The sequence below is a fragment of the Hippoglossus hippoglossus genome, chromosome 9, assembly GCF_009819705.1.
Source record: "Hippoglossus hippoglossus isolate fHipHip1 chromosome 9, fHipHip1.pri, whole genome shotgun sequence".
Classification (NCBI taxonomy): domain Eukaryota; kingdom Metazoa; phylum Chordata; class Actinopteri; order Pleuronectiformes; family Pleuronectidae; genus Hippoglossus; species Hippoglossus hippoglossus.
The window spans coordinates 9,972,982-9,987,897 of NC_047159.1; the positions used below are offsets into that span (position 1 = coordinate 9,972,982).

General features: G+C 41.8%; 2 protein-coding genes across 5 annotated transcripts in view; both read right to left on the reverse strand.

Annotated features, from left to right (window-relative positions):
• aopep (aminopeptidase O (putative)) overlaps window positions 1-4,872 on the reverse strand; it is a 70,450-nt gene extending 65,578 nt beyond the window's left edge. For 2 of the 3 annotated variants that reach the window (XR_004614897.1, XR_004614898.1), the window contains exons 1-4: window positions 4,807-4,845; window positions 2,575-3,458; window positions 2,086-2,255; window positions 441-693 (exon numbers count right to left, since the gene is read on the reverse strand). Coding sequence is in view for 1 of the 3 variants with exons in the window: in XM_034595263.1 (XP_034451154.1) it covers window positions 441-693; window positions 2,086-2,255; window positions 2,575-3,416 (1,265 nt within the window). In the remaining 2 variants the exon portion in view is untranslated. Of the gene's footprint in view, window positions 1-440; window positions 694-2,085; window positions 2,256-2,574; window positions 3,459-4,806 lie in introns of all 3 variants that reach the window. The other variant, XM_034595263.1, reaches the window with a different exon arrangement.
• A 378-nt stretch (window positions 4,873-5,250) lies between these two features.
• The window catches only part of dock8 (dedicator of cytokinesis 8), a 58,501-nt gene continuing 48,835 nt past the window's right edge, over window positions 5,251-14,916 (reverse strand). Inside the window, exons 40-47 of one of the 2 annotated variants that reach the window (XM_034594858.1) lie at window positions 14,573-14,704; window positions 14,095-14,229; window positions 13,815-13,904; window positions 12,637-12,873; window positions 12,398-12,541; window positions 11,157-11,263; window positions 7,893-8,063; window positions 5,251-7,025 (exon numbers count right to left, since the gene is read on the reverse strand). In XM_034594858.1, the coding sequence (XP_034450749.1) occupies window positions 6,974-7,025; window positions 7,893-8,063; window positions 11,157-11,263; window positions 12,398-12,541; window positions 12,637-12,873; window positions 13,815-13,904; window positions 14,095-14,229; window positions 14,573-14,704 (1,068 nt within the window). In that variant the 3' untranslated portion in view covers window positions 5,251-6,973. The remainder of the gene's footprint in view (window positions 7,026-7,892; window positions 8,064-11,156; window positions 11,264-12,397; window positions 12,542-12,636; window positions 12,874-13,814; window positions 13,905-14,094; window positions 14,230-14,572; window positions 14,705-14,916) is intronic. The other variant, XM_034594857.1, reaches the window with a different exon arrangement.

Here is a 14,916-nt window from a genome sequence, read left to right on the forward strand (position 1 = left end):
GGGCCTGCTACAGGCTACGGCTGGGCTGCCGCTGGAGGAAAACCATACGGGGAGGGGGATGATTACTGGAAACCACTGGCAGTCCTTCCAACCCTCTGGCCAGTGAAGAGGAAGACCCCAGACCAACCCTGCCCTGCCCACAGTAAACCAGCTCTCACAAAATGTTGCAGTCTGGGTTTTATATCCTGGACCTCTATAAAATGAGCTTCTTTTCACTCTCCGTAGACCATTTCTTTTGGGAATTGAACCCAATGTACTACGGTGCAAGCTTCACTGTACTTGTCATAAAGAGCTGATTGATCACACTAACTTCACCTGCACCTTTTTTCGCATGGCAAAAAGGAAAGTTTCACCCTGGAATGTTGAAAGGGCAGACTTGCATTCATATAGCAGACTGGGAGAGAGGAGGTATTACAGGAAGAAAAGAAGCCATAATATACCTGCTAGTCTGGTGAGGAGAGCCTTTTACTACTTTACTGGAGGAGCTTCCAAGTCCAGACACAAGCCCGGCCTCAGTCCGTTCCCCAGACACATCCCCAGGTTTGGCAGTCTTGCCACAGTCTGTCCTGTTCCTCACCTCTCCTTCCAACGCTGGGGGAATTTCTGCTGTGACTTGGCACCAGTGGCCAACCGCCAAGGTGAAGGTGGAGGCGGGCATGGGCATAGTGACGTAGTAGCTCCACGTTGAAAAACCTGCAGAGGGTAGAGGAGGGGGGAAATGCTGAAGGGAGGGAAGTAGAGAGCAGTTTGGTTGACAGCATGAAGACAGAAATGAAAGAAATATTTGTCATGAATTGCCAATTTTTCTCATTTCATTATTCAGTCAGATGTTGTGTTCTTCTGAGACATTTGTGCTTTTTATCCCCCAACAAATCAGTCGAGTGTGACACGTCCCTCGTGCCAACATTCTAGATGACAAAGAAGCTACGGTAGTGGTCACGAGAAGCAGTTCACATCCTTCATGTCAAATGAAAAATACGACCAATTAATTAAAAGCGGTTAATTCTGTAAGTCATCTTAAAAACACTCAGTGCAGCTGCAGTAATTTATCCACATTTATCCACATGCCGCTTTGCAGCAGGTCTGTCATTACTTTCCTGGCTTTGATACAGAGACATGATGCTGTAATTCTTAATCCCATCTACAAAGCTCCAGTTGTTTCGGGAGAAACGGAGCACAACACTACATCTAATTGAAGCACTGAAGAAATCTCAGATGTGGAACCAGGATAAAAAAAAGATTTCTTTCAAAGGAAATAAAATAAAGTTTTGTTTCAACACCAGTGCCAATAAAATACCCAAGTTATTTTTCAGCCTCTTGCAAGTTTCTCTATAATCCCCTTTTGTAATTGAACAAAATAAGCAGAATATCCCAAACACATCAACAGAAGCAGCTTTGCGACAACTTGAATTTTATATGAAAACCACTTATTACAAAGCATTTGTTGGCAGGTTCCAGTTGAGACTTTTTAATAATTTATACAACAGTATCATTGGAGGTTATGTTTGTTTGTTTGTTTATAAGCAAGACTACAAAAAAATAACTTTTTTCACAAAACGTGATGGAAGAATGTGGTATGAGTCGGGGAAGAACCCATTACATTTTGGTGCAGATCCAATTCAAGGAGCAGATCAGGGAGTATTTTTCCGCTTTCTTTAACATTGCATGATCTGGGTTTTTTCAACATTTTGATGACAAATTTATTTATAATTCATCGATCTTGATGAAAAAGAATCAGGCACATCTGGGGGACTGATATCTATGAGTGTGTGAAATTGGACGCAGCTTGATTGAATGTAAGTGGACTGATACTGAGTGCCACTCTAGTTTAGTAATGTAGTTAGTATTAATGCCCAATGCCAACCCCCACTTAGAGTTCACTAAACTTAACCTTCAAAATTTAGTGGTTTATCAATAAGAAGCCACATTTTCCAACAGGTTTTATAAAGGCCTAAGATAGACGGCGCTGTGTGCTGTTACGGAACAAAAGCCCCTTGAGGCAGATTTGTGATTTTGGGTTGTATTAATAAAACTTGACTCGACTTTTACTGGTTGTCACTAAAGGTTTGTGAAATTACAGCTTACGTGTGTCTCCGTCCTCAGCGGGTACGGCCTGCTCCTCCCCGCTCATTAAAACCAAACACTCACTGGGGGCCCGTACTGTTGCCTGCCATGTTGACATGGCAACAGGCGGCTCCTGGCAGGGGAAGAGGGCTCGGTTGTTGATGGGAGAGCCGGCAGTGTAAACACACACCCTGGAAAGTGGGTACACAATGGTAAACAATAAACAACCCTCATTTAAATGCTCAAAGGATCCAACACACACACACACACAGAAGAGAATATAACAGCCTCAGGTGGGTGAATTTATGAATCAGTATTATTCTGTTGTAACATGGCAGCCTAAAAATATTGTCTTTGCTCTTATATTGTTGGTGTATTGTTATGAGCTACTGGATACTGGGATTTCCCCAAGGGGAGGAATAAAGTTTATTCTCATCTTATCTTATCAGACTATAGTGTAAAACCCACTGGTGTATGGTATTTTTTTATGCTTTGGCTCCGGAGACAAACCTGTCGTCCTGGTCTTTGGTCCACCTCACAGATCGGCCCGTTGGCCTGGTCTCATAGCAGATCCTGACAGCGCGAGGGAACTCCTGAGGGGACGCTGCCCCCTTCTTCCTCACCTGCAGACTCCATTGGTCTCTCTGAAAAGGCAGCGAGCTGCCATCCTGAGCACCGGGGGTTTGGCTACACAGCAGAAAGAGCTGGCGCTTCTGCCTCCATCGGTTAGAGGGCCAGGAGACAAGTTTCTGAATAAAGGCTGCTTGTGGGTTCGCTGAACTGACGCCTGACCTCTCAGAGGCAACCTCTGATGGGAAGCTATCCATGGCCGACACAGAGGTGACGTCCACCTCTTCAACCTTTGACACGTCCAAGTCACAGCAGTCCAGCACTAAGGTGAAATCATCGTCACTGGTTGTTTCCCACAAATGTGAAGAATGAATATTTTCTGCCTGCGCTGCAGTCTTTGACTCAATCCCAGACACGGCCTGTAATTCACCTCCGTGTCTTTCTCCAGCACCGGACATCTTCTCCATCCTCCTCTTCCCAAGTGCTTTTGTTCCATCCTCTGTTGTATCCACGTCACGAAATCTGCACACCGACCCATCCTGGCTCCCTCCGGCCTCCGCAGTGCTCGCTCCATTACCAGCTCCAGGTCCACTGTCATCCTCCTCAGCATTACCTCTCCCCCCACAGCAAGGCTCCAGGAAAAGCACAACACTGCCACTGATGACCCTCCTCTCTGGATGAACAGTCAGGTCGAGCACATAATGTCTGACGAGTATGTGGTTGGTGTTGGCTCGGAGCGGGAGGTCATCCGTGTCGGGGTTTAGGTCCTCGTGTGGCTCCATGTCACAGGAATGGGGTCAGAGTTGAGCAGAGGATGGAGCAACCTGAGAGGACAAACCACAAATACAACTTTATTAGTTTTTTCAATTCATCATAAGGCGATGGAATGTCTATTTATTATCTTGATCAATGTTAATGAGGCAGTTATATTACAACTGCTTGGCCCAATGTCAGCTCACTATCTGCAGTAAAGCCTGTATCCTGCTGTATATGAGGGTTTTTTCTGTCATAATTCTTTTCTCTTCACCTGCCCGGGGCGTGAGGCTGGTTTGGCAAGACAGAGGTGCAATTACCATTTACAGCACAAATTCCTCACACGTTTTTCAGTGCAGGAATATGCTTGTAAATTTAGGAGCGCACAGAAACAAGGGATGATATATACAGCGACAGGAGAAGAAAAAAAAGATCAGAGAAGCCATCAAATTTTAGAGGTTTGCTAAAAAAACATTCATCTCTGACCACTCAGTTTATTTTTGTAATGAAATATTAATTTGGTGTTTAAAAGAACTTATTCTACTGCACCTGCATCACCAAACAGCTTTGTACAGCTTTGTTCAGATCAAAAGGATCACAGCTTCAAGGTCAACGGTTGAATCCATAAAAGACGCTCTGCCTCTGCACAATCAGCCTTTTCATTTGGGGCCAGTAAGGAATTAAACAAGGTCGTGGATTCATTAAAAAACATGTGTCCTTTCAATGGGGGATTCTGAGATCACAGCCTCAACATGAATTGAACACGTACACAGTATCTGTAATTATTTATGTATAGAGTGGAGATCCCAACTCTTTTGGATGCATGGTCAGTTGCTTGTCTTTACCCAGTAGGTCTGGTCTCCCCATATTTCACCTGGGCCCAGTGGTCCCAGTATATAAGAGAAAAATCTGATTGCTTTGCTGGGAATCTATGACTGATTTTAATATCTTTTGGAAAGTGTATTTAATGATGTTATATCAATGTCCGTGTTCACATGTGCAGGTGCTACAGACAGACATTAACTTTATCTGATCTTTGCTTTTAATGGTTTGGGTTTGGTGACGGTCACACTCTCTCACGCACGTGTCCACAGATAGTGTGAAAAGACACATGACAGCTCGGTGTCACGTTGTGAGTCATGAAAAACAGACAGAGACGAGGTATCCGTTGAGTTTTGAACTTCGGAGGCGCGAAGCGAACTTGTCATTTAGCGACAAGTTCACATCCACTGTCTGTTCCCGGTCATTTCAGGAGTCCGGAAGCGAAACGAGAGAAACGGCGTCACAAGTAAAACGCTTCAGACGACCGTGTATTTAATAAAACAGCTGACAACACGAACACGAGCACCGCAGCGACACTCTCTGATAAAAAGTCTGTGGCTACACGACTGCGTTGATGTGAGTGAGATGCACACAAACCTGCATCCGTCCATGTGGGCGTCGCTCGGTGATGACGTCACACGGACGCGACGGCAGCAGAGTTGTAGTTCTTTCTCCAGGATTCTCCCCGCTTTTTGAAGTCGGTTTGTAGTTCAAATGATGTCACATGTATAAGATTTATAGGAAGTGAAAATAACATATAATCCGTCATAAAGAGTGTCACACTTAGGATTGTACTTGATTTTTTTTATTAATAAACGGTATCATTTGTATTATTTAGTAAGTCCTTTTTTGTCTTTTATATTATTTAACAAAATAAACCTTTCAAAAACTCTAATACAATTTAGGAAATAAATTAATGATTAAAATAAATAAATTAAGATCCCATAAGGAGAACAAGATAATTGTGATATGTCCATATCTCAGATGTGCATATAACTAACCTGAAAATATTTATTAATAGTTCAAATCATGACACTTATGTTTATATATTAAGTTTTATTCCGGTGCTTCAACAGCATTGTATGAATGACAAGTTTAAATTCCACATTTAATAAAACAGAACAGATATTAACAAACAAATAACTCAAAGAAACATATATGCAGTCTCCTGTGGTTGAATACCACCAAAATATGTTTATAACACCAGGTCTCAGCAATATCCTGCACGTTTCAAAAATAGGTATACATTTTGATTAATACACGTTTTTCATATTATTTAACGATTCTAAAAAAAATCATTTGACGGTTCATAAATAATAGATGTAACTAGAAACAGAGCAAAGATGTTTTCAAATGAGTATTAATAATTTATGAGAATTAAAATGTATACCCACTTTTGAAAGCACATGTGCATTTCTGAAAAAACAGTAATGAGCTGCAACATAACATGGATGAAATGAGCCGTTTCATGGTTGTCAAATAAAATCAGGTTGTCACCTTTTTTAATACTCCAAAGCAGTAGTATACATTTCTCTTCTGGAATGTATTCAGACACAGAGTTAACACGATTCACATTGCCAAGCAGTGGAGTGACTTTTTCAAATTATTGCATTCCTGGTTAAGGATCTCAGCTCCTAAGTAAATAAGAAAATAATTCGATTTGGCACTGCGTGTATCGTTGGAAGTGGTCTATCTACAAACAGGTACTGAAACTACTGGAACATACACTGAGGTTGTAAAAGCCCCCTCACCGAGTCCTGCCTACTGAATACTATTTCCAAGTAGTATCATTATTGCTGTTATATATCTAAAAAACACATTTCCATAAAATAAAATGCAAAATAGTTTTTCATACCTTTGTAAACATCTCATGGAATAATACCTCTACTATGTACAAAATGTGGATTTTAAAGAGAAGGTATGAGTAATTAAGAGCCTCTATTTGCGTCCTGTGAAGTTACATTACATCACTCTTCATAAGTTAAGCTACATGATCAGGTTCTGTATGTCCAACAACAATAGGACAAGAATGGCCTCGAGAGCTACCACAGGCAATCGTATCTATTTTTTCTATTGTGCAGAAATCCATCCATACCCTTGCTACTCTAACCTGGCACAGAGTGGAATTTCAGAGGCCCTTTAGCACATGACATAATCATTTATCATCACTGAGTACAAAGTGACTTCAGTATGGCACTAAAATCTCCTACTCCAAACATGATCTAAACAAACACACGTCCGTCCATCCATCCATACATTTACATACACATACAAACACAGGACAGGATAATTACTGGCACACATACAGGCCCTGGGCCAGCAAGGACCTCGGTGAGGAACTCCAGTCTGCGTCTCTACTAGAGGAAATGTTTGCAGCATTATTAGGACTTGCAGTTATCTTTATATATATATAAAAAAGGAAATCAACAGAGCCAAAGCGTCTGAGGATTTTACAGTGAGTGCTCAATAAGCTACACTTTGCTTGAGAATCCAACCAACCTGTTTTTCGTTTTCTTTTTGTGTGCTCACTCTCCTTTAACCTCTCGTAACAAACAGCTGTGAAATCATAAACGTGGACATGCAGCACACAAACACACACACTGCTGGATCGTGGTTGGACACAATGTGCTGCTCCCACACAAAAGGAGTGCTACGGTATCACCGGCAGTTCCTTTCATCTCGTCTTCTCTTTTCCTCTCTGGGCTGTGTGACAGTCTCTCCCTCCGTCTCCGTGGCGCTTCGCTCTCAGATGAGCCACAGCGTCTCAGGAGTTTTCTTCCTGAGTTCTGCGAAAACTTAGACGTTTGAAGGAATCCCTGTGAGAGGACAGAGGATGGGAGTAGAGGGTGGAAAGGGAGAAGCAAAAGATGAAGTATGATGATGATAAGGAGGAGGAGGACAGGGCAGTAGAGTCATGGGGTGAATGCCCAAAAATAGGATTTTAATTTCAATTACTAACTCTTTGCAACTGGAATGTTAAACTGCTGTTTTCTCCTCTGTCCATCAGCAGTATTACGCAAAAATTACAGACTTAATATCCAGGAAACCTGGTGGAAGGATAGGACATGGGCCAAGAAAGAACTAATTATATCCAGGAATTTCTTTTCACTTTCTTAAACATTGAGATAAGGTGTTTTTTGACATTTCACCTATTTCCCGGGTAATAATTCATGGATGCTGTAGAAAATGATGATCAGGCATGTTTAGGGGACTGGTATCTAGGAGTGTGTAGCTTGATTGAATTTAACAGAAATGTTGGACCTTGGCAGAGGTATGTTTATAATATTTCTATATTTTTTAGCTGGTGTTATGATCAGTCCAACTGATTTAGGAGGCTCTTATCACATTCCAATGGCTGAGTAATTGATAAAAAATGTGGATTAGTATCACTTTGAAATACATGATAATCCCTCAGCATGGAATACATTTTTTAAACGATATACCCAGATTATCATGGTCAGTCGTAAAAGCATGTGAGAAATCAGTCTTTATTATGACATGAGTACAATCTGAATATGGTATTGGGTTCAACTCTCTGTTCTCTGTGGCTATAGTTCAGCTATCAATATTTGTAAAGGTGACACAGACACTGTGAAAGGACCTCTGCTTGAATCCATTTGCTATTTCCACTTTGTTGTCTTGTCACAACAGTATTGGCTGTTTGACCCAGTGGCTTTGTTTACCTGTTCTCCAGCCGAGGCCTGATGATGGGTTTGTAGAGCTCGGGAATCTTCCTCTCCAGCATCGGCCTCAGGTTCTCTCTCAGGCGGTTGTAGTTCTTCTTCAGCTCCTGCTGGTATTCCTTCTGGTCAAAGGTGATCAGGTGCTTATTCTTCTCCACTGCCTCGCCACACCTAGAAGGTGTGGGAGCATAGCAAGTTGGCATCAGTTTGAAACCACATGTTCTTTAAGGCCTTGTTCATTAATGGTATTAACAGCCGATCTGACAGATCAGATCACAAGTGGACAGTTTAAATATGTTGTTAGTCTACAGATGGGTCTAATGACAATGTGTGTGTCTGTGTGCTGGCACGAGAGAGAGAGAGAGAGAGAGAGAGAGAGAGAGAGAGAGAGAGAGAGAGAGAGAGAGAGAAAGTCAGGAGGGAATGAATTAATGCAAACACCTACAAAGAAAGATTTTCAAGAATATTGAGGCGGTGGCTACAACTGAATGGACACTGAGAAGCATAAACTATGTCTAAACTGTACCAGGTCATAGACATCAGGTGAGTAGGCTTATCCTTCATGTGTGGCCTACGACATTTGCGTTCACACAACAAAAACAATGCGGCCAGACCAAATCCAAATGTGCTATAAGAGTCGGATTTCAGGATGCGTTCACACATGTTCTTAGCACTGACAACTTGTGATCACTCAGGACGGATGTTGATGCCAGGTCTGAACAGGGTCTAAATGACACTACATGAGATGGAAAAAGAGCTGAGTGTCCTCCTTGACCTTTCTAACCTCAACTTAATGATACTATGCAAACAAATCTTGCGGTAATTGCCAAATCTTGCAGTAATTGCCTCTCTATCCTCTAAACCTTCAGAAATGCACTGTACAGTTTCCTGCTAACAATGCCCTCTAACTACTTGACATAAATGGGACTCCTTAGCTAAAATGCTAAATGAATGTCCAATGCACTCCTATATGCCCATTAGAGCTTTCCAAGTACAACGTAAACTGTAAAGAACCCAAAGAGCTGTTTCAACTGCAGAGGGAAAACTCACAAATGACAAAAAATCGTATTCTGGAAAAAAAAGGCCCTCGTGATAGACGTCCACAAGTCTGAGCTGGACCGGGAGAGAAGGGAGGCATAGGGTCTCCAATGTATAATGGCCAACATGCATGGACTCTGCAGGAAACCCGAGAGACGGAGGATGATTGCAAACACATGTCTGAGTTTATCTCTTAGCTTTTAATGAGGGTGATATGGAAACTGAAATGTCGTGTAACAGTATACAGTAAATATGTGGTGCTACAAAAAAACAAGGAGATTTCACTTAAGTTAAGGATTTTCCGAACCCATAAAAAACTACAACTAATATGTAGCTCTCTATCTGACTGTTGAACTTGGTAAAATGATGTTTTCTGAGCTGCCTTTACAAAATATATCATGATCTTTGTCAGTTACTGGAGGTAAACAATCCAAATATGGGCGTAGGAGAGGTGAGACTAGAAATATAAGCTTGTGACAGAACACTGTCAAATGAACAAAAGTGGATTTCAACATGTTCTAAATGCACTTACGCCATCTTCCATGCTTGGATCATTATAATAGAGCCCACTGACTTCAACAGTGAGCCTGACCACACCTCATTTTAAGACCCACACACCCATGTGAGCTAAGATGAGCACAAGTGCATTTGCTATTTAAACACGGGCAATGGACGGGAAAATGACAACTGCGAAACGAGACATGCTTGGCTTCACTTTGCGCTGCAGTAAGATACGGACATTAATCTCTATGTAAATATGTTTTAGAAATGCTGCCAATACACAACTTTGAAAAAAGTTGCGATGGCATCTAAGACCTCTTGTGCAGAACTGTGCTGACTTAGTAAGTAGTGGATTTTCTTCTATTATTTTAGCTTCATTATCTTTTACAAATTTTAATGATTTTATTTTACACTTTAACCGAATCCATCACAAATCCAAATTGGGTTTTAACAACTAAATAAAAATTCATTCATAAAAAAAATTTGGGTGAAATTGTATGACATGACAAAATAAGATTATTTCATCGATTAATAAAATCTAATTATATACAATTATATAATTCCAGGCTAATCATAAATAAAAGTAAACTAATTAAGTTGTTGGGTTTGGATTTTACATGCGAGTTTTAACTTATTATACAGGTTATTAACTTGTAGAAACGTTTTTTTACAGAAAAGCAGATGCCCTACTCTAATGTGATACCATGAAAACATTCTTATTATTGCCATGTTGATGTAGCTCACAAGGACCTTGGCTGAACCCCACAGTGCAGTTAACAAGCATTGTTTACAGCAATGAGCAGCACAGCAGGTTACATGTTACACGTGAGGCCAGATCCCTCTATGTGACAGGAGAGATTCAGTTCAGTGGGCGAAAAGATAACCCACATAGACGAAATATTTTTAAGAACGCCCCTGTCAATGACATTGGCATAAAAAGGGTCCAGTGACAGCCTGCCTGGATTTAGCAGAGGAAATAAACCTTTCTGAAACTACAGTAAATATTTGCCAACCCGGTTGTAGCAATCAAGGCAGCTGGAATGTGACATGAGGGCTACAAAATGAAAACCACCTTTTGGAGGCAAACATGCCCAGAGGAAGGAAACACACACCGATACACAAATGCACACAAACACGACACACGCCTTCTGCACAAAATCAGCATATCCTCAGACAGGATGGTTTAAATTATGTTCTGAATATTCAAAATGTAGTGAAACCTTTGGGAACAATAAACTTTTGCAGCTCCAGTCCTCCTTTGTCATTGTGGGACATGTAAAAAATATTTCCCCTGCCACAATGGGTTATATTAATTCACAACCCCACTGCCTGTTTAATTCCTTTAAGTACTATCCAGTTGGCAATTATCACTTCCATCTCTGCGTCGTGAATGACACTCGGCTTCAACAGCAGCAACTCACAGCTATCTGCGCTGCTCTTTTATCTTCCTGTGTATACACGGAGCAGGAAAAGGAGACTTTCACTCCAAGTCAAGCCTCACAAAGATACTGCATTTTACTTTACATAATACTTTGAAGTATTGTTCCACGCCTCCACCTACTGAGCCAGGGCCAGCCACCGGTAACAATGAAGAGAAGGAGAAATGCAAATGCAAGTAAAATAGTTGGGGAAAAAGTTTTCTTTACATTTTTGTGGTGTTTTTCTTGCATAACTCTGGTACACTGCGCCGCCACTATAGGTGGTGCTTCTTTGATCGCATCTTACCTCATTATAAACTCTTTGAAACACAGGCGCAGTTTATTGTGGTGACGGAAGAGCTTGGGGTCCGCTGGGATCTCATTCAGGAAGACCTGGGCCACCTCCAGCGGGCCCTAGAAGGTGGGGAGGAGAGAGAGGAGGGGAAGGGAAAACACAAAGAGACAAGAGTTAGAGCGACAAAGACGGAGAAAGCAAAACAAAAAAGTGGAGCAAGGAAGGAGAGGAGTTGGGAGAGGAAGTGTTTGAGAGCATATGAACAAAAGGAGGGATGAGAGTGCCCCTCATTCAGACAGGGGGGAAATAACTTTCTAACTAAATGCCTTTATGCAGCAATGAGGGCCAAGATGCCGAACTAGAACATGAGGAAGAAATCAGATTAGAGAAGGAGCCATGATTAGCCTCCCGCATGGCTAACGTCAAAGCTAACCCTACGCACACCCACCATTTGGTTCCCATTTGCCAACAACCAGATCTTGTTATCTTAACTTATATTCATCATAAAACCACAGCGAGCTCGCACAGCACCCGCATCATGACAGGCGCAGTTAAACAGCTCTGATTAGCATCATAAACGCATCTGAACCCTCGCTTCTTTGTGACGGAGCCGCAGGACCCACCCACCCACACACACACAGAAACCCTGCAGCCTCCTGTACTGAGTTATATGTTTACAGAGTTAACTGAGCATTAGTGTTATGTATACAACCATCAGGTCAGAGCGAGGGACCTGTCAGATTAGACACTGGACGATAAAGCGCGGGGGGGCTGGGCGAGCGGAGATGCTGCACTGAGCTCCATCATTACTCCCTGTGTTCAGCACACTGGCAGGACCTGGAAACTATCAGATGAAAGAGACCTCCGGTTCAGCGCGTCGCACAGCGCAGACATGAAAGCAAGAGGGGCCATGAATTGACGTTTTAACTAAATCAGGGGGAAAAGCAAAGGGAGGATTAGGGCTGTGGGACGCGGTGAAGGCTTTGATGTGCCATCAGTGTCATGTCGTCCACCTGCGCTTGGGGACTACAATGGCGCTGTAAATGTGATAAGATAAATAGAGGTAAATTATTCTGGTTTATTTTCCCCCAGCACATAAAGAGGCAACACTCAAGGGACAAAGGAGCCATGTAGAATAAAAAGTGCGATCATTTCAGGGGAGAATTGGTTAAACGTGAAGTACGACATAATAACGGCAGACAGACAGGAGAGGAAAACAGAGGCTTCATTCACAAAATCTCTATCCACATTACCTGGTTAACAGTGGCTCCCACTGAGCCTTGCAGCAGCATCTGCAGCATCTTCGCATCAGGCTGTTCCCTGTGTGTGGCGACTGCGAGCTCTCTCGTCTTCTTCTGCATGTCCTCTATGGCCACCTCGATAGGAGTCAGGTCAAACTGGAAGCAAAGGTCAGGCAATGTTGTATACATTTGTTGCCGCTATGTGGAGAAACCATCACTAGATGTTCTACGCCGTGAATTTCCGCACTTACCTCCTCTTTCTGGATGACGTTGATGCGAGTCTTGACGTAGGGGAAGGCGTGCATGGTGGTGAGGATGGTCTTCCTCTTGAACTGCTCGTACAGTTCGCCCCGCGGCTTCCCGCTCTTGGTGAAGGGCGTGGTGTACATGAAGCGCCGCAGGTTGAAGTTCTTCTCGAAGTTTGTCAGCCGGTCTTTCATCTCGTAGTCATCAAAGAAGGGCTCCACGTAAGTGATCTGGATGTACGCCTGGAGAAGAGTGGTGGTTTAGCTTCTTTTTTGGGGGGGGGTCATAAATCCAGGCTGTCACTGTGATAACAACTCTGTGCTTTTTTAAAGTTTTTTTAACGTATTTATTTATTTTGACAACAGCTATCAGAGGGCTGAGCGGAGTTTTGCATTCCTACCCTCTGGACTAATCTTCATTTTTAGGAGTGTTGTTTTTCACTTGGCATGCATTCTTTCAAATCCCATGTTCTCATTCTCTGACAGTTTTGCAACATGTGCACTTTGCATATACTCAGCTTTTGTGATGTATTAAACGTGTTTGTTTCTTTACATATGTGTACGTTTCATTGTCCACAGCTTGGCTTGATTTATTTCCTGTCTGATGAATGCAGACTTCAGTTCCTGCTTAGTGTTTCACTCAGATAATTTGTGTTAAATGCCTACCAACAAAACAGAATCTTTATCATCTTCATACATTTGTCAGCACTAAACCTGGCATTCCATGGGTTGACAGATTTTTGACAAGGAAGAAAAATCCACGAGCAGAAGAGAAATCTGAGAGCAGATGTGTAACGTCTGAGGATGACTGTGCTCTAATTGGGTGGTTTTGACAGTGTGACATGTATGAGAGTGCGTCTGTTCTTTTGCTGCGATTCTGGGGTACATTTTAATGCATTTCACTTTGAAAACATTAATTATTATTTCATGTCAATATTATAGGAAATACAGTAAATTGGATAGTATCAGTATATGACATTTCTTCACATTTAACACTGCCTGTTAAAGGTCATTTTGACTTGTTCTTATTTCCATTCATGTTTTGAATACCTTAATCCATTCATTTGCTTTATATCTACTACTTAACATGCGCTCTACAGTAATTTGGTTGTGTGTTGACTAAAAATAATATATTTAATGACATATATAGCAGCTTTCAGTCATGGGACATTACAGTCTCCTACCTTGCAGGGGTTCAGTTGTTTTCTGTCCACTGGCGTAGAGTCCTTGATCATCACCAACGTCTCTTCTCCAAAACACTGACTGTAGAAGTTCTAGGAGTTGGGGGGAAATGCACAGATTTTGTTTTCATTCAAAGCAATAAGTCGATTTAAGGGTGAGGCTGACATTGTTTTGCTATTTCAGCAATGCCATCTTCCCCTTTTCCTCTGCGATCACACATCAATTCACATTATGCACATTAGCTCACACACACACACAAACACACACTTCCCTCCTTCGTACCTCCAGCCTGTGTGATATCTCAGGCAGATGTGTGATCGCTGGCTCCTTGTAAATGAATTCTCGTTCGTCCAGGTCACCAAACTTGGCCCCATAAAAACCCACCCGGAAATAGGTTCCAAACATCCTCTTATGGCCCTGGAGGGAATCAGAGCACATTTCCTTTTAGAGTCTCATCACTGTAGCATCAGTCACATATTCTTTCCCAATATGGTGGCAGCTTTTTAGGGATCTATATTGTGAATAACACTTGTGTGTGATTTGGGCAATTTAAAGTCATTTTGAAGTGATACGATGTATGAACAGTACATAAAAACAAAATATAGAAATTTAGCTATGCATATGAATTTCAAATTGCTTTTATTCTAATTCCGCAAAAGATCTTTCAAGGTGATCTACTGAAGTGTTTTACTGTTCTAATGTCAACCTTGACATTAAATATTCATTTGAAAAAGCCATTTCAGTCTCTTATAGTTATTACCTTTTTAATGATGTTGTCAAAGGCTCTCTGTAGTTTGTCATGAGTGGATGCCAGTTTCCTGAAATCTCTGTGAGCCTCTAAGATCGGTAGGATGACCTTGTAGACTTCATTCACAGCCTCGTAGAGACCGCCCTGAGAAAACAGCCATTACTGAAGGTTAGTATGATCACACACACTTTATTAAGGAAGGAAATATTTACAATTAAGGCATAAATTAAAAACCAAATGTGGTATGTATGTATGTATATGTGTGATGTACAAAATAAATCATGATTTACTGTCCTATATTAGCAGGAAATAATGAAATACATGCTCTGACTTTAGATTGACACTGCCTGTTAAAC